Raw genomic sequence first — 19,764 nt, 5'->3', positions numbered from 1 at the left:
CCAGAACTGTAGTTTATGTTTTATGCATTCCTGCCCAACACAACACCAGGGCATGAAACCTCAGTGCCTTCTGGTATGCTCCTCTCCCTTGCTCGCATAGCTAGTGGGCTGTGAGGGTCCAGATATTCACTGGGAAATCCCCTCTCCTCCAATAGCCTCTGTGCATCACCCACCATCAGGCCCTCCACACCTACTGTCTGGACCACTCAATGCAAATGATTCTTAGCTAATCCCACAGGCTCATCTCTGACCCATTCTAAACAAAGCAGTCTCCCAAAGGAGCAGTCTCACCACATCACTTCTCTGCTAATATCTCAAGCGCTCCCTGCCCACACCTGAATAAACTCATCTAGTCTCCATGAACAGGTAGGTCCCCACCCACCCCTCTGTGTATGCTCCACTTCAACAAAATGGAACCACAATCTACTCACAACACCTGATCCATGGTTTTCCTGCCTTCCTGCCTTTGCTCAGTCTATTCCCTCTCCTAAAAACCCCCTTTGTCCACCCTTGGCTTGCAAGTCCACATTGTGTCCACAATGAAAAGCCTGGTCAAATACGATGGTCTCCTGAAACCTTTTTTAAAACCAAGCCTCCCTGAAACAGAATATCTCTCTCCATCCTCTGGTCCCCAGACCATTTTGATGGGAAGTGCCTTGTGCCCAAGCTTTGATCTGGCTGATCTCTGTATTTGCCACAAAACAGAGTGCAAGCGTCTTGCACCAAGTCAGTAGGAATTTGAGGAATGAACAGGTGGAGGACCCCTGCTGGTGTCTTTCTGTGTATGAACTGCTAAATTTTGAAAGGTTACATTCCACAAAGGCATCTCTGGCCTATTAATGAGAAAAATGAGTAGCTAACCACACGATCAGACAGAAAGCCCTGAGAAGCCAACCACTTCTCACATATATAATCGGCCTCCGCCTGGGTGTGTGTGTTAACAGCTGGGTTGAGTCCCACTGTGGGGCTTTCCTTTGTCCCTGGAAACAGTCTGATTAACCCTTACCAGTTTCCAACCAGTTTTTTTGACACAGCAGTACTTTTCATACTTCTGATTTTACTAGATTCTACAGAGACAATAAGCCCCACTCAGAAAAGTCATTTAATTTCATGTTACACAGGAGTTGGGAAAAATCTGAAGGATTCACATTATAATTTTATCACCATGGCTCTGGTACTGAGAAACTATTTCCACAAAGCAGAGTCACACTGCCCTGCACATCCGGGGACCGTTCTGTGATGCATGGCTGTAAATGCAGCTAGGAACTGTGATGTCACCCCTCCCCCTCCCACTGTGTAGGAGAAAAACTGGGGTAAAGAAGTCAATAGCCATTTTGGTGGAGGTAAAAGCAAATGTGCATCTCTCAACTGTCAATAAGAGAGAGACTTACTGTTTGGAAAGAAAACCTTTCCTCAAAAATAGTACATTAGGCTCCTTTGTAATGAATGTTGCTGTAATGAATGTTGCTGGTGAATTTACATTAACACACACCCCATTGTTTAAAATCATAGTGTCACGTATAGCTTCACTATCACAATGATGGGGATGGTGCTGCTGCTTGGCTAGGGGCCCAAGACTGCACTACTCACAGTGGGGTTCATAATCACTACCTTCAGCCTCACCTGTGATCCCAGCTCATCTTAGCGTGAGGAACCTGAGGCCCACCCCAGGTCTGCTATATCAAAACCTCCATCCTCAGGTGACATCTGCACATTGTGTCTGAGAAGCAGTGGTCTCTTATCACAGTGTTTCTGAAACTTTCCTTTGAATGAGAATCATTTGGGATGCTTATAAAACATACCCACATCCCCTAGCACTGACTCACAAAGTCTGAGACCGGATGTGATAGTGATTAAATGAGATAGTAAATTTAATGACTGATGGGATGCCTGACACACAGAGGGCAAAGAACAAACTCTAGTCCTTCTGCCTCCTGCTGTTATCACCACTAACAGTAAGGTGGCCAGATTTAGCAAATAAAAACACATGATGCCCAGTTAAACTTGAATTTCAGATAAACAAATAATATTTTAAGTGTATCCCGAATGTTGCATGAGACATACCTTATAAAAATATTATTTGCTTGTGATTTATTTCAAATTCAAATTCACCTGGGCACCCTGTATTTTATCCGGCAACTCTATATCCTGATTTTGGAATATCTGGGAGAGGGGAATGAGCAGCAGAAAAGAGGGGAAAAACAGATCAGGCCCAGGTTATGGAGAGCTTGGAATACCATACTCAGGAGTTTGAGGCACTCTATATACCAAACAGCAAACATTTGATCAAGGATGTGTTGTGACCCAAACCCTCCACCCCACTCCCCCAAGAATGATCTGAAGAACAATGGCAAATAGTACCAAAAGCCAAACTTCCCATGTCCTTCCAATGCTTCTTCCACAGAATGTGAGCTTGGCTTCTGGACATCCTGTTTATCTGATACAAAGCCTCACTTATAAAGTCAAGTAATTACCCAATAATTCTCAGTTCCTTCTCATAATCTATTTACGCTTGTTTAACTGATAATTCTTAACAACCTTGGTTATCTAGTTTCCTAACCCATAGCACAGATACATCGGGGATAAGTTAGAGACAGTTAAAGTGGCAGCAGAGACAGGATGATAGAAAGGGGTGAATAAAACCCAAAGTATTACATAAAGAACAAAAATCAATACCCTGAACCATATTTAAATGATAGAAGATAAATTTAGAAATAATATAAAACACTTCTGATTTTCATTGAAGAAATGGGCTTAAACAAGAAGAGCTTTGGTTTTTGAGGAGATAAACTTCATTTACCTAAAAAAATTACCTCATTTCTCAAACAAGTTATATAGTGTAGTCACACATTTTAATCTAATGATTATCTTGACTCCAAGCTTACTGAAAAATTGCCTACAAAATATTCTAGGTTATATTACTTGTTCCCTTATGATTTTTAAGTAGCATAATTCATCTATATCCAAATCCCTTCTTGCACTCTCAAATATTCCCCAAGATACTCAAGAATTTAGTAGTCTAGAATATTCTTTTTTTTTTTTTTAAGATTTTATTTATTTATTTTTTGACAGAATGAAATAGAGGGAGAGCATGAGAGGAGAGAGGGTCAGGGGGAGAAGCAGACTCCCTGCTGAGCAGGGATCCTGATGTGGGACTCGATCCCGGGACTCCGGGACCATGACCTGAGCTGAAGGCAGTTGCCCAACCAATTGAACGACCCAGGCACCCCTAGAATATTCTTATGTAAGAAGCCACTATGGCAAACTCCATGCCCAGAATCAGCCTGTAATTTGTCAGGAAGAAAGCTACCAGTAGGAACAGACTACTAAGAACTCGAGCCCCATCAAGACCCAGATTCCTGTGAAAAATGTAGGAAAGGGCTGGAGAAGTTGCTCTGGGAAGCCATTTGTGTCCGTCCAGGACTCACTGCTAGGCCCAGCAGCGCCTCAAACACAGGAGACAGGTACACTCCAGCCATCTCTGAAGATGGCTACAAGCACCCAACCACCTCCAAAACAACTTCCTTCAAATTGGGTTTTTTTTTTTTCCCTTTTCCTTTTAAATTGTGTTAAATTTACACAACACAAAATTTGCCATTTTAACCATTTTTAACTGTACAATTCAGCCGCATTAAGTATATTCACACTGCTGTGCAACCATCATCACCATTTTTCCCCAAAGTTTTTCATCACTCCAAGTAGAAACTCTAACTTTTGAGTAGTAACTCCTCAATTCCTCTCCCTTCCAGCCCCAGATAATTCTAATCTACTTTCTGTCTATGTGTATTTGCCTATTCTAGATAATTCCTATAACTGCAGTCATATGATCCTTTTTGTCCTTCTGTGTCTGGCTTATTTCCCTCAGGCATAAGGTTTTCAAAATTTTTTCATGTTGCAACCTGTATCAAAGCTGTATCCTTTTTCTTCCAAGCATTTCTTTTATGGTTTACTTTCTATTTGTTTTCTCTTGTTTGATTTTACATTTGGTTTCTGATTATTTAATGTCATCGTTCCTCCCAACTTTGAGCACTGCTAACCACCACATGGCTTCCTCCTGTCCATCCATTTCCTACCTTAACTTGACAAGATGGAGATGCTGACTCCACCTCAAGGTGGTATCTTCCTTACACTTTAGCTCACTGTTGTCAGGAAGCATTATCCCCAAGGGATAGTAGCCTTGTTTTTCACATTGTTGGAACACATTGTGCTTTCCTGCTCTACCTGAATCCCTAGGAGAAGGGGTGTGTGTGTGTGTGTGTGTGTTAGAAATATCTTTGCCACACTGCCATGAATGATCCTACAGAAGTAAAGTATGGCAATCTATAAGAATATGGTCTCAGAGTTGGGGGAGGAAAGTCCTAGCCTAAGGTCACAAAGATATACTGGATTCTTGACTCTGGAGGTAAAAACACACTCCCCACAAACTTCTCCCAAATATACCCCAGCTCCTACTCTCCCCATCCTGACCATGGTACCACCTGTCGGTAGATTTGGTTTCACTTAGTCACTGGGAAGGGTAAAGAGATCCCATCCTGTTTTGGGTCACAAACCTGGCCTCTCATCATCCGTTCTCTTCTTTCTGTAGGCACATTATGTGCATATTAAATAGGTTAACTGCAGATCTCTATGCTACACACCCTCAGCCTCTATGCAAAAAAGGGGCTACATATTTTATTCTCACTTTGGTTCATGCAAATCCCTCCCAAGAACTAAGCTATTCTTGGTAATGATTTTATTTAAAACAACTTTTTCTCTTCTCTTTGAATGCTATAAATGCCTAAACTTAAATAAACAAAGACATCATGAATGTAATTTATTTTGTGTCTTGATTGTTGGTAATTCAAATGCTACAAACTCTTCCCCAAAGGCTTGCTGCTCTGCAGAACCACAGAAATCTTAGTCTCCTAGAAGAATGCTGGGCTCCAACACTTACTTGAAAGCATCTTATTAACATCCTGTCTTAGGTAAAGCAACGCCCAACTTTTTCATCTTCTCTTCCTGACTTCACAAAGGGCCATACTGAATGTGAAGTATCCCCTTTCACTTCCCCTCTCAGAGCCTGATCCTACTCTATACCCGTCAAAGGAGCTCTCCCAAGCACAAACCAAGGGTGCTGTGTGGATGCAATGTTCATCTTAGCAACTCCAAGGCAATTTGCCCTTCAGAAGTGCCAGGTGGCATGACTCCATCCTGTTCTCCTTGAGCTCTACCCTGGGCATCAGGAAAGAACACACTCTTCTTCATGTCCCACCCCAACTTTCTCTGATGTTCCTTGGTTAACTTGATGGTACAGATGCATGTTGGCCACTCCACCAAGCCCCAGCCTGGCCTCAGTGCAGGTTAGGAGGTCTTTTGTTTGACTGAAAACTCCCTCATCAGAGGCATAGCTAGCAGAGTCCATTGTCCTAAAGCAGGGCCTTCTCTCTCTCTCTCTCTCTCTCTCTCTTTTTTAATGGTAATTATATTGATGTCATTTATTAAGGACAATGGCGCAAAGTTACTAGAAGAGGCAGTGTGAACAAAAGATGGTGAGACAGGCAGATAAAGTGGACAGAGTATGAAGCCTGTAACATGCTTGATCCCCTACCACCTAAGGGCACCCCATCCTGGCCTCTGTCCAGGGACCTTCCATCCCAGGCTGAGGGGCAGCCCTTCTTTCATATGCCATTTCTGCTAACTTTAGCACTGGCTACCCTTCTTGCCCTTGAGATGCCAGATACATAGGAAGTGTTAGCAGGAAACCCCAGCTATGATTAGGATCAGGGCAAATCTGAAAATTCCCCTCTGTACTGATCTGTACTCTGAGCCTCAGGGTTTCTCTCATCACCACCCAGAGTCTCTGGAGCACCAGCCTGCCTCCAGAGGACGAGAAAAGGAGGCCTGTGCTCTTTACTTTTTTTCCAAAACAAAACTCAGCAATTTCTGGGCAACAAATACATGCATTCCACTGGTTGGGAGAGGGATTGAAGCCCTCTGATGATGGTGTCCCTTCCAGATCTACTCTCTCCACTTCTGTAGTTCTGAGACATTCAAATGTAGTGCTTTTACAAACATAAAGTCCCCCATTTTCAACATTTCCAAAGTATTTTAAGTCAATGAGACTAGGCCCATAATGTTCTAAGATAAAGCCCATACTGATTTGACTATGCTTAGCACCCAACAACTGTAACTGCTTGGGTGAATGTTTACTGAATTATATTTGCACCTCAGTTATGCTTTTCCTTTGATCTCTTCCTTCTTCTGAGTAATCTGAACCTGCCATAAGTTCTTGGAAGGGCGAGACCTTGGTTTCTTATCTTCCTCCTCCTTTTGAATCCCCTCAGGCTCCCCACTACCTGATGTAGAGCCCCAAATAATGGAGCCTCTTGGCATAGAAGGCTCCTCTATGTTATTTGGAAAAAGATCCTCATCTAGGTGGATAAATGAGAAAAAAGAATCTCCTTAGAGTAGAAGAATTAGCCAAAGTCACCTTTTCTTATAGGCAGGTGGAATCAGCCACAAGCCATGGTGAATGGCTTGGTGAGTAGAAGGAAGGCTGGATTCCAGCACCTGCCAGGTGCCTTTGGGCAGGTTACAACTTGCACAACTGTACATAGCAGCCCCACAGTATAAGTTAGCTATGGAAAGTGCTTGCACTAGGATGTTAGGCATTTCTCAGCTGTCAGCTTCTCTGTTTCCAGGCTTTGTCTTGAGAGTGAAAAAATAAACTTGATGGCAAAAATAAATGATATTCCAACATGTGGACATATTTGCTCATTTAAGATTACATTTGTTAATGTAGTAAAATACACACGACAAAATTTATCATCTTTAGCATATAGATAACAGGTGTGAAAATAATTTAAAGATCATTATATTGTTTTTAAGCAAATTACTTATATAAAAAATTGGAAAAATTCATTGTGTCTTCATCATTCTATATTTGACAAGAGATCTCGATTTTGAAATCAAAGATAAGAACTATACCCAAAGACCTCTTTTATTTTTTCTCTCACAATCTTGAAAAGGCCAATAAGAATTTTCTAAGTTTAAGGGAAGTATGTCAGTTTGCAAAGATGCAGGCTGGGAATACTTACTTCAGTAATTTATCAGATTAACTCTTCAAAATGAATGTAATCAAACCATTTCCTACTCTCCAAAGCATTCTGCAGGAAGCTTAGGTCCTATAAAAGCTCTTGTTATGTAAGAATATTGACAGGTTAGATTTCCCATGAAAGGGAATGATTGCATTTTCATGTTTGGAATTCAAACCTACAAGCCTAATTATTTGTAGTTATTAGGTGATTAACATTTCAGATTGCCCTATTTAAACCAACCTGCAATTAACAAATTCTCTAAACTGACAACAGATCAACAAGTTCTATAGCGACTTCAGGGAGAGTTCCACGCTGAATCAGGATACGTAAGGCCAGGACCACCAATGGAATCAGAATCCTCATTCAGGAGTGTTCTAGGACGTCAGGATGCAAGGATCAGTTTTCAGGTTCAAAGCCGTATTGTGGGAAAAGCTCCAATGAGCCTCCAGGTGACAGAAAGGTATTTACTATCACACTCTCACCATCCCAGAATGCTGCTTATTGGCAAGTTTCAGTAACGTGGCATGGAGCTTCGGTTCAATCCTATCCTGTGAAAGTGGATCACAGACTCTCGGGATGGAGGAATCTTTTCAGGCTACTTGGCCAATTCCACTAGGACATTAGAAACTTCACTTCTCTCAGGAGAATATGAATGACCAGAGGAAATAAGACCCAGGAATATAATGGCAACAAATTATTGAGTCTTCTTTTCCAATTTGGCAATAATGAATCCAAATAAGATTTTGCTAGTGTTGGTGGACAGGATGTTCTCTAGAAGCCAATAACTTTTTAATTCCAATTAGAATCACTGTGACAGCTTAGAGGCTAAACAGATCCAGAGGGCACGTGCATGCGCGCGCGCGCGCGCACACACACACACACACACACACACACACCCTGGACATCGAACCTCCCTTCAAGATGCCAAGGCAGATGTCAATGACAGAGGGATTAGGCAGGGTACACAGCTGCTGATCCTGAAATCTGCAGCCTACACTTTTAGGATACAAAGCTTTTCCCTTTAAAACTTAGAACACATTTACAGAAATAGAAAAAACACTCCTGAAATTTATATGAAATCACAAAAGACCCTGAATAGCCAAAGAAATCATGAGAAAGGAGAACAAAGAGGGAAGCATCACTATCCCTGATTTCAAGCTATACTATACAGTTATAGTCATCAAAACAGTGTAGTACTGACGTAAAAACAGACAAATAGACCAGTGGGGCAAAATCAAAATAACTCAAGCACATATGGTTAACTAATATTTGACAAGGGAGCAAAGAATACTCAATGGAGAAAAGACAGTCTCTTCAATAAACAGGGCTGGGATAATTGGATATTTATAGGTAAAAGAATAAAACTGGTCCCATAACTTACAGCACTCACAAAAATTAACTCAAAATGGATTAAAGATTTAAGTAAAACCTGAAACCATGAAACTCTAGAAGAACATATATGAATAAGCCTCCTTTACATGGGTCGTGATAATGATTTTTGGATATGACACAGTTTTTTTGATGTGATAAGCAACAAAATAAAAAAATAAAAAATTGTGACTAAATCAAAGTACAAAGCTTTTGCAGACCAAACAAGCCATCAACAAAGTATAAAGAACACCTATGAGCCAGGAAAACAATATCAGTAAATCATATATCTGATAAGGGGTTAATATTCAAAATATTTAAGAATTCCTACAACTCAACAGCAAAAACCAAATAACCCAATTTAAAAATGAGCAAAGGACCTGAATAGACATTTCTCCAAAAAAGAGATAAGAAAAGCCAACAAGCATACGAAAAGATACTCAACATCAGTGATCATTATGGAAATGCAAATTAAAGCCACAATATTACCTCACCACTGTCAGAATGGCCGACACCAATAGAATTAGAGATAAGAAGTGCTAGCATGCACAGAGAGAAAGGGAAACTTTGTGCACTGTTGGTGGCACTGTAAATGGGTACAGCCACTGAGGAAAATAGTACGGAGGATTCTCTTAAAATTAAAAATAGAACTACCCTATGATCCAGCAATTCCACTTCTGGGAATATATCCACAGGAAACAAAAATTCTAATTAAAAAGATACCTGCACTCTCATGTACACAGTAGCATTATCTGCAATGGACAAGACATGGAAACAACCTGTCTGTTGATGGGTGCATGGATAAAGAAGTTATGGTGCAGGGACACCTGGATGGCTCAGTGGGTTAAAGCCTCTGCCTTCAGCTCGGGTCATGATCCCAGGGTCCTGGGATCAAGCCCTGCATAGGGCTCTCTACTCAGTGAGGAGCCTGTTCCCCCCACCCCCTGCCTGCCTCTCTGCCTACTTGTGATCTCTGTCAAATAAATAAATAAAATCTTTTAAAAAAAAAGAACTTATGGTGCACGGCACACACACACACACACACACACACACACACACACGCACACACACAAGCACACACCATACTGGACTATTATTCAGACACTTAAAAAAAAAAAAAAACCCCACAAGGAAATCCAACCATTTGCAACAACATGTTGGGACCTTGAAGGTATTATGCTAAATGAAACAAGCCAGATGAAGAAAGAAAAACACTGTATTATCTCACTTATATGTGGAATGTAGAACAATAATAATAACAACAAAAATACCCAAAAACCTAAGAAAAAAAACAAGAAAGAAAATCACAGAAAAAGAGATCAGACCTGTTGTTACCAGAGGCCAAGGGGGAGGGGAAGGAGTAGGGAGAAATGGAGGAAGGTAGTCAAATGATGCAAACCTCCAACTTTAAGATAAATAAGTACTAGATGTAATGTACTAAATGATGATTCTAGCTAACACTGGTGTATGATTTACAGGTGACCCCTGAGCAACACATGGGGAACTATGTGGATTCAAGCTATGTGGGTTATATACAGATTTTTTTTTGATACAGTACAGTATAGTAAATGTATTTTCTCTTTGTTATGATTTTCTTGTCTCTAGCTTATTTATTATAAGAATATAGTATATAATACATGTAACATACAAAGTATGTGTTAATAGACTATTATGTTACTAGTAAGGCTTCCCATCAACAGAAGGCTATCAATAGTTAAGTTTCGGGGGAGTGAAAAGTTACAAGGGGAGTTTTGACTGTGCAAAGGGTGGGCACCTCTAACCCCCACATTATTCAAGAGTCAACTACCTAGGAAAGTTGCTAAGAGGGTTCTTATTCCTAAGAGTCCCCATGATGAGGAAATGAAATTTTTGCCTTTTTCCCCCCCTCTCTTTTGTTTTTATTGTATCTATAAGATGGACATTAGCTAAACCTAGTGGTCATCGTTTTACAATATATGTAAATCAAACCATCATGCTGTACTCCTTAAAATTATACAGTGATGTATGCTAGTTACTTTTCAATAAAACTGTGAAAAACATATAGAGTATACCCAGATGCTAAAAGATCAAAGCTTGGACTAAAGCTAAGACTGCATCCTGTTATTGGCTTGGATATACCGGTCTACCTGACAGCACTGGGAATGATCAGTTTGGATATACTGGTCTACCTGACAGCACTGGAAATGGGTGATACAGACTGAACGAAAGGCCTGATTCAATGAACAGTGAGCCAGCTTCTGTAATCTGTCTGCAGTTTAGTGGCAATCAGTAGTCAATGGGCCTAAAACAAAATGTATCTCAGAAACTTGAAGCTTGTTTTGTTTTTTAAATACAGTCAGCTAAATATAAAGGAGTTAGAAATCTCAAAAGAATGTATCTTACTTTGTTAATACCTAAAAGAATAAAGGAACCTATGTAGGGATGGAGAAAGAGAAACTAGGTCATCTCCATCCAGCTCAGCCTTCAAGGAAATCATCCTTTTTAGAAGTGGCAAACAAAATGAAAAAGAGAGAGAAACACTGTATGTTCCAAGGAATTCCACCACTTAGGTTTAGAAACTATAGAAACAAAGGTTAAAAAACATGCTTCAGGCCTATTAGAGATTTGTTTTTGTTTGTTTGTTTGTTTTTACCATTGTATTCCTTGAATCTAAAATCATGCCTGTCACGTAGTAAGCACTCAATACATTTTTGTTGAATGAACATTATAGTTATCAAGAGAAGATATACAAATGCCAATAGTGTGACTTGATACAGTCAATAGCCAAGTATTGACTAAAAGGAAAATCACCCCTCCACTTCTAGTCAAAAATATGTCTTAAATTCACAAAAATCTACATTTATTCTAGAATTATTTATAAATCTTTTTTTTAAACTTCCAAGAGTTCCAAAAATGAAAAAAGTCAAGTAAAATTGCATTCATATATATATGAATATATGAATATATATATATATATTCTGAATATATATATATATATATATATTCTCAATGCTTTGATGTTCATGGTCTACCTCCATTTCTGCCCAATATGCCAACTGAACAGCCAATATTGTGCATGTTCTAAAAGAAAACTAGTATTACCCTAGGATATTTCTTCAGGAAACCCAGGGGGCCACCCAAGTAGGCTTCCTTGGTGCCAGCTACTTCTATCCTGTCCTACTCTGGACCTCGGTCCTACATGTTCCCAAACTGGACATATCAGCACATCCTGAACAGATCCATCTTCAGAAACAGACTCCCAGTAGTCAACCTCACCAAGACAGATGGAAAAAAGCCAGAATGGACATTTGGTTAATTAAAATAAGAAAAACCAAAATTCCTGAAAAGACTGGCATCCTTTGGCAAGCACATTCCTAATGGGAAAACTCTAAAGAAAGCTGAATTTGAAATCTTAAAGTGCTACGGAGCATGGAATTAGAACAAAATGTCTTTGCTACAGGAGTCATGCCTTTACAGACTCCAGGGTAATGTGGTCTTCCTTATAATAGGGATACATGTGGTCCCAAAAACACATAGGTTAAAATTTTTAGATTGGAGAATACCAACCCTGGCAGCATTTAGAAGGGCGCTGCCAACATGTACATCTATGACTTTCCCTCCTGTTGGTCCTTCACGACTTCAAAGTCCCATTTGAAACAACACATTTTTCCTTTGGATATATCAGTATCTTCAGTGAGGTCTCAACGTGTTAATGGTCTCACAGACTGTCATCTCAAATAGTTGTTGAGATTCTTTTTTTTTTTTTTAAGACTTTATTTATTTATTTGAGAGAGAGACAGTGAGAGAGCATGAGCGAGGAGAAGGTCAGAGAGAGAAGCGGACTCCCCGCGGAGCCGGGAGCCCGATGCGGGACTCGATCCCGGGACTCCAGGATCATGACCTGAGCCGAAGGCGGTCGTCCAACCAACTGAGCCACCCAGGCGTCCCTAGTTGTTGAGATTCTAATATGTACCAGGAACTGATCTGGATAGGGGAGAAATAGTACTTAACAACACAGACAAAAGCCCCTGGTCCCATGGGGTTTACATTCCCTCTATTTTAACTTCTACTATTCTGCCTCTTTAAGATGACTTTGTACTATGGGCTGATTTCACATGTTAATTCTCAGAGAAAATCTTATTTCTCATTTGTGATTGTTACCATTATGTACTGTCTATAAATTCAAAAAGACATAAAACAAAAAACAAAACCAGACAATATCCTCTATTAGGGTTTTGGAAAAGGGCGAGTAAGGTCTAATACCAACAGGTGATTACACTGTTGGAGTCCACAAACAAAAAGTGAATTTTAGATCATCCCTTGAGATACCAGAGTGGTATATTTCTGCTAGTAATTGAGAATATTATCTTCTCTTAGGAGTAAACCCAATGAAGAGGACTTCAAATGAAAATATTAGAGAACTGGAAAGAAACACAGGATGAGGAGCTGGGAAGTGTGTTCCACAGTCTGCTTTCCCCAGTACACAGCCCTGGACTAGGCAAGTCACCCACATGCCCAGAGCTTCTCCCCTCACTTTTAAGATGACAGGGTCTGCCTAAATCCCTAAGGCATCAGCCACTAGGAAATACCATGATCTCCATCCATATTAGGAACCAATCCTTACTCATCAGAGTGGTAGCTGAAGTCACTGACCGTCCAGATCAGACGTTTAAAATTTTGTGCTGTTCTTTAGCTGTTGAACCTGTTATTTGCCTAGCATTTGCATAGCCAAGAACTTCACTGCCTGAACTGAGAGACCCTTTGCAATCTTTCCTGTATCACATTGCTGCACTCAAGAGTTACAGGTCTCTTCCTTTTCCCAGCAACTTCCAGGCCTCCCCACTCTCTCCTGGCTGCTCCTCTTACTTTGGCTTCTCTTTCTCAGTCCTCCTCCTCACCACCAGCCCTGTAAACTGCATTCTGCAGGATGTCACCAGCCCCCTGGTGAAGGTCACTGGCAGTGTCATCTTAGATGAGATGGCTCACCAACCAACTATGCTTCAGCCCAAATGGAGAGTAGCCCACAGGCTCTTTGGACACCCCCAAGGATCTCACAGAGAGAAGTCTAAAACCAACTCTTCATCCTTCTTCCTCATGTTAAGACCAGTACTCTGCATTATTTAGATGAGTCGCCTTCTTTTCATCAACTGTCCACTTGTTACACTGTCCAAATTAATCAAGGACTAATCCTTGCTGACTCCACCCTCTGGAATAGCCTTGAAACCCTCGCCTTTTCCTCACCACATTGGTGAGGTCCTAACCCCTTCTGTGGCCTCTCAGCCTCAAGTCTCCTTATTTACATGTCTCTCCCAGCTGTTGATACTCGCCTCTTTGTACCGCTAACCTGCAGGCATTTCTGAGTTCTCTGGACTAGACTGTAACTTCTTTGACATAGAAGCCTCGTCATTACCTGTCCTATTATCCCCTGTGATATGACACTGTGTTGTGCACATAATTGCTCAATAAATAGACTTTGGCAATAAAGCATGGATTATCTTAAAGTGACTGCACTTATCCCCTCTAAGAGCAACTTGTTAGATAATTAAATATTACTCTAATTAACAATGTTATACATACACACAGACCACACACATAGACACATGCACACACAAGACGCTCTTAACTCCCTTTAAGTCAATCTTCTAGCAAACACCAAGAGATGACTGATCTCCCAAATAACTGAGACATAAATTGGTTCTTATTTTTCATTCCTCGCCTTCCTCGAGGAAATGACAGAACGCTCAGTAGCAAATGAGAAATTATTTTGCAAAATTATACACCTCAAACACCACCAAACATGGGCCATGCATCTTTCTTGTATTTTGACCCCACTGCTGTGACTTAGTGTGATAATTATATTACAAAGCTATTATTCAATGAAATGAAAACGGCAAAACAATTTCAATGCCTGTCCCCAAAAAACTCTGTTAGAATGCAATTATAAGTGAAATTACAATGGCAAAATAATTGAAATGCAAGTCTGGGAGGCACTGTTACAAAACCATTAAAATGCTTCTGCTGAGGACTCGCAACATTGAGTGAAACCATACACTCCCAGGGACACATTTTTAACTCACTAAAGGAGCCAACATTCATGAGAAGATGAAAATATCTGTGCTGTGGTTGTTCCATGGCATTCTCTGCACTTCTGGGTGCCATCTGGAGGTGTGTAACATCATTGGGGTTTGCAGGTTTCTGGGATAGACTGGTCAGGGAACCATGGGCGATACTGTGCTTCCTTCCCACACCAAGCTTAATTTAGATATTCCTGGAACATTTCCAATATAAAAGTTAGGATCACAACGTGAAAAGATGTTTGTGGTAAAATTTAGCTTTCAATTATTAAATATGTGTGTGCATGTATTTCTAAGGCTCTAGCTTTCTAATATGTTATGTTGATATATTCCTTTTGCAAAATCTTGATAAAAGGTTTTGATGTCCAGGCTTACAGTAGATTTATCTGCCCACCAAAGAAAAAACCAAAGACAAAATGTGGTGCACTAGATACACGAGGGATACACTGAAAGGATCAATTTGACAAATGACTAAGGACCCTCCTCTGAATTATGTTCTGCGTTTTGATGGCTGAACACATAGATGAGTCTACCAGGAAAAACATGCAAAATATGCCCCATTCCCCCACACCCCCTCTCCCTCACAGTCTGCTTCCACAGATCTATCTCGCTCAGTTAAGTGACTAAAAAAATAGATGTTAGAAGGAAGTAATATAAAGAAATAGCTGTTAAAGGAATAGATGTAAATCCTTTTCTCATTCATGATTATCTCTCTCACAATGTCACAGAGCAGGTTAGAAAATGGCATTTTGGGGCACCTGGGTGGCTCAGTTTGTTGAGTCCAACTCTTGATTTCAGCTCAGGTCGTAATCAGGGTGGCGAGATCAAGCGAAGGAATAAGTGGGAACGTTAACTAAGGCTTTGTAACAAGGTAAACCTTGTAGCTTAATTTTGTTTAATTTAATCAATTAATTAATTTACTTATTTATTTTAGAGAGACAGTGTGTGTGCAAAGCATGTGCAGAGGGAGGTCAAAGGAATCCCAAGTAGACACCACTACCACCACAGAGCCTGATATGAGATTGTGACCTAAGCCAAAATCAGGTGTCAGACACTTAACCAACTGGGCCACCCAGCTGCCCCATGGTAACTTTAAAACAAAAATCAAATCTGCTATCTAGATATTTTATAGAGAGGTCATATTTTTATACATATAATTTAGATATTAATATGATTTGAAAGAGATTTTTTAAATCATATGAGGAAGTCTTCCCAGTTTAGGCACACAGGAATGAACTTTGAAAAAGATAGAAAAAGTCATCTAGAGAAAATTCTATGACTAAGACTAAGTGAAAAAATAAACAAGCAAACATACACATAGATTATAGAAAAAAAAATTAGCAGGATCCCCACAGTATTTAAATTGTAGTACTTCACATAAAATTTGAAATGTAAAATCACGTTTGTCAGAGATTTCTAGAATTAATCTCTACATTTAGGAAACTATTCAAATAGGTTTTCACATAATAGCTTTATTAACTTCCCAGGGCATATCTCTGGAAGTTAATAAAGGAGACACCAATAAAACATTTGTAATATGGTAAGTTAAAATCAATTGTTCTAACTTTGAAGTGCATAAAGATATGAGTTGGACAGACTGGGCAATCCTTAGAAATACTGAGGAAGGCACTAGTTAGAAGGGGTGGGGCTTGAATATTTTATTTGTACTAAAAAAAAAAAATTTTTTTTTTCCCTAGTAGCTTGGGGACATTATGGTTACATATATGGTTACATATATATATGTTTTTATATATGTATAAATTGAATGCAAGTACATTTTAGTAAACCTTGTTGTTCTTGAAAAAAAAAAGATATGAGTTGGATTGATGGATGGACAGACAGTAAAGAAAATATGGTATTAAATGTAAACTCTAGGATCTGGGTGGTGGGATATATATGGGCATCCTTGTACAATATTTTTAATTCTTCTGTATGTCTAAAATTTTTCATAATAAAATGTTGGGGGAAAACGCACTGCTCTAGAGGGAAAGTATTTATTCTATCTATTAACTGTGCTCAATAAATAATCCAGGTTCAGAATCTGTCTCATTGACATGGTACACTCACCTAGCCATCCGGATCCTGAATTCGGAATGCACAAGTCTGTCTCAGCACTGGGCAACACGAAGCCAACAACAAACACCTCCACACCATCCGCCATAAGGGCCATGCCCAGGACAAAGAATAGGGCCCACTGGAAACGACCGTGACCACACTCTTGGATTATCAACTCATACTGCTGGGCTAGTTCCTCCTCATCAGCTTTCCTCTCTGACTCCAGCTCCTGCCGGTCCTTGTGCACATCCCCCTTGGGCTGCCCCACGGACACAATGCTGTCCTTCCCTTGGTTCATACTGGGGATGCCCTGATACTCTCCTTCATAGATTTCATCATCTTCATCATGACCCTCGGTAGCTTCACTGGAGCCTTCATCATCATTGGCCTCCCCATCATAGGTCTCTCCAGGCGGGTAATAGTCATCGTCCTCCTCATCTTGGAACCGACTATAGGACCTCTGTGTGTATTCATCCTGGGCCCGGTCCACTGCCTGATTAACCTTCTTTACTGTTTGTTTCTTCACCTCCCGGGCAATGTCCTTGGCACCCTTCATCAGTGAAGTCCTATCCTTGTAAGAGTCTTCCATCTTATCTCAACCGATGGCGACCGAGAAGATGGGAATTTTTCAGATTCTGATCAGTGGTTCAGCCCTGACTGCATCATCCACATTGGGGTCAAAAGAGAACTGCAAAAGAAGAAAAACCACATGAAATCATTATTATTCCTTTCTTATCTTTTTTTTACCATTTATTTCCTAGTCTCTTATCACTGTTCCCTCAGACTAAGACACAGAATTAGCTTTTCCTTTCTTTGATCTTACTGTCCACATGCAACAGACAACAGTTCTCTGCTCAGGTGTGATCAGCTCTTGGAATACTTAATGGGTTTTACTGTTGTTATTACTATTATTATTTGGTGTTTAAGGAACTCTGTTCCCTGAGAACTTTGATAGAATACACAGGCATTCCCCAGAGAGTAAAACAGGACATCTGGTACCTCTAAAAGTACATCTAACACATTTTGAAAGTGTTACAAAGATATACTCTGATTGAGAAAAATAGTATTGCTCAGAGACATACACACACTGCAAAGGCAAAACTAGAATAGGAGAAGAATCCTATCTGACCTTATTTGCTAATAGTGAAAAAAAAAAATCTCAGGCAAGCAGCCCTATACACGATGCTATTGAATCATATGCATTTCCCCTCTACTTTCATTATCTCTCCTTCCAATAAATAACAAAGACTCATATGGCACCCAAAGCCGCAACTGAGTATTTCCCCCTAGTATAACCATCAGATCAGTGGGAAATGGGCAGAGTTCATCAAATGATTTTAGATACCTTTGATAAACATTGGATTAGAACATATGGTTTGTGTAGTCGGGGTCTATCCTTTCAGAGGCCACCTCCAGGCCAGCAGGGACAGGTAAGCCACATGCCATGTCCCTTCACAACCCCACCCTGTCAGTACTTCAGGCTTTGTCTCTTATCTTCTTTGTCTCTGGACACACACACACACCGCTTGTCCTACTGCCACTCCAGTTAACTGCTGTTTTGGATACCAGAGTCATGGGTCTCCCATGACCCACCATTTGGTTTTCTTTCTCACTGAGAGCACCCTAGATCTTGGCTTACACTCAGGCTGAACACATGGGAACTGATCTTTCACTTGTCCACTGAGCTCTCCCCTCTGGTGGCCCACCATTGTAGAGAGAGGATATAAAGGTGAGAGAGTCCTTCTCCTCCATCATTAACTCCCCAAGCTCTACTCTGTGGCAGCATTCCAAACCATGAGTTATGTAATAGCCACTTCTACCTTCTTTTTGCACCCGGTATAAAACACTTGATAAGTAGCTGTACAAACATATACTTAAACGGCTCATTCAGACATCACAAACAAACCCAGCAATAAAGACAAAAAGATGTTTGTTTATAAATGGACTATGCATCGTTACCACTGAATAACTGTGAATACCCAGGAGGCAAACAGAAGCATGGTTCTGCACAGGCCTGTGTTTTGGAAGACGGCAAAGTGAAATTAAAATAAACATATGATTATGAGCTTTTTTGCCAAATGTCTTAATGGAGGGCTGTATGTTCTCCCTTTTTTTTTTTTTCTTTCTTCCTCCCCCCTGCCTTTTTTTTTTCTTGGAGAGCTGAGAGTCAGGGGAAGGGAGAGATGGGAGGATCCATGAGCCAATTAAGAAAAGATGAGCAGGCAATTGGAAAACAGTTTGAGGATGGAGGCTCAGAGACTCAGATCGTATAACTCTGCTTCAGGGTGAGTCACTGAGTTACACCACAGAACATGTGCCAGACATCATTTTAATAAAAAAAAAAGCTTGATTTTGTGTATACCCTGTGACAGACATCGTGCCAAGAAGTTTATATACATTTTTAAATTCTTTTACTTAATTCTTACTTCAATCCTCCAAAATAGGTATTATAGTCTCCATTATACAGGTGGTAAGATTAAGGCTTATTGAGATTAAGTAAATGGCCCAGGATCACGTTTGTCAGCGAAGACACTGGGACTCCAACTCAGAAGGTTCTGACCCCAAAGCCTTGACCCTTACCCAACTCTGCTTCACCCAGTACTCTTGCTAAGAGCTTAGTAAACATAGTAGCATTCTCCCTGGTCATTCTGATACCTTGGTTGCCTATACAAAAATTGTTTTACAGCCTCTTGCCTAAATCACCTTGTACGCTCTGAAACAAGGGGAATTACTGTGATATCTTCACTCATGATAGGCTTTATATGGGTAATAATTCCATAATATGGTCTTGTTGGTTCAGATTAACCATCCCAACATGGTAGCTGTACTTCAAAAGATAATCCTATAGTCATTCCAAACATGACAAAGATGTCCGTGGGCAAGAAGGGCAGGAAAGAAGGCAAAACAATGAACCCCCAACTGCCTCCAGTCAAGTGTAGCTGCCTGTTCCCTGTAACTCAAGGTGGTGTACTTTTCCATGAAATAAGGATAATGACAAAACCACCTTGCAGAGTTGTAAGGATTAATAAGTGCTATTTACACTGTGTCCAGGAGAAAATTTGGCATATATTAAATGATTTTAATTCAGGTTCCCCAGAAACAGAACCCGGGTCAGGGAATCAGGTACGAATCAGTTATTAAGAGGAGTTGATACAGGAGGGAACAACTGAGGCAAGACAACAGCAGTTTTAGGTAGGATCCTGGGGGGCGAG

General features: G+C 40.4%; 1 protein-coding gene across 1 annotated transcript in view; it reads right to left on the bottom strand.

Annotated features, from left to right (window-relative positions):
- Positions 1-19,764, bottom strand: part of SV2C (synaptic vesicle glycoprotein 2C) — a 220,590-nt gene that overhangs the window by 148,670 nt on the left and 52,156 nt on the right. The window contains exon 2 of the mRNA XM_047731103.1: positions 16,565-17,240. Coding sequence (XP_047587059.1) covers positions 16,565-17,141 — 577 coding nt within the window. The 5' untranslated portion in view covers positions 17,142-17,240. The remainder of the gene's footprint in view (positions 1-16,564; positions 17,241-19,764) is intronic.

This window comes from Lutra lutra, chromosome 5, assembly GCF_902655055.1.
Source record: "Lutra lutra chromosome 5, mLutLut1.2, whole genome shotgun sequence".
Classification (NCBI taxonomy): domain Eukaryota; kingdom Metazoa; phylum Chordata; class Mammalia; order Carnivora; family Mustelidae; genus Lutra; species Lutra lutra.
Note: the sequence above shows the minus strand (reverse complement) of the source record. Positions and strands in the feature narration are given on the sequence as shown.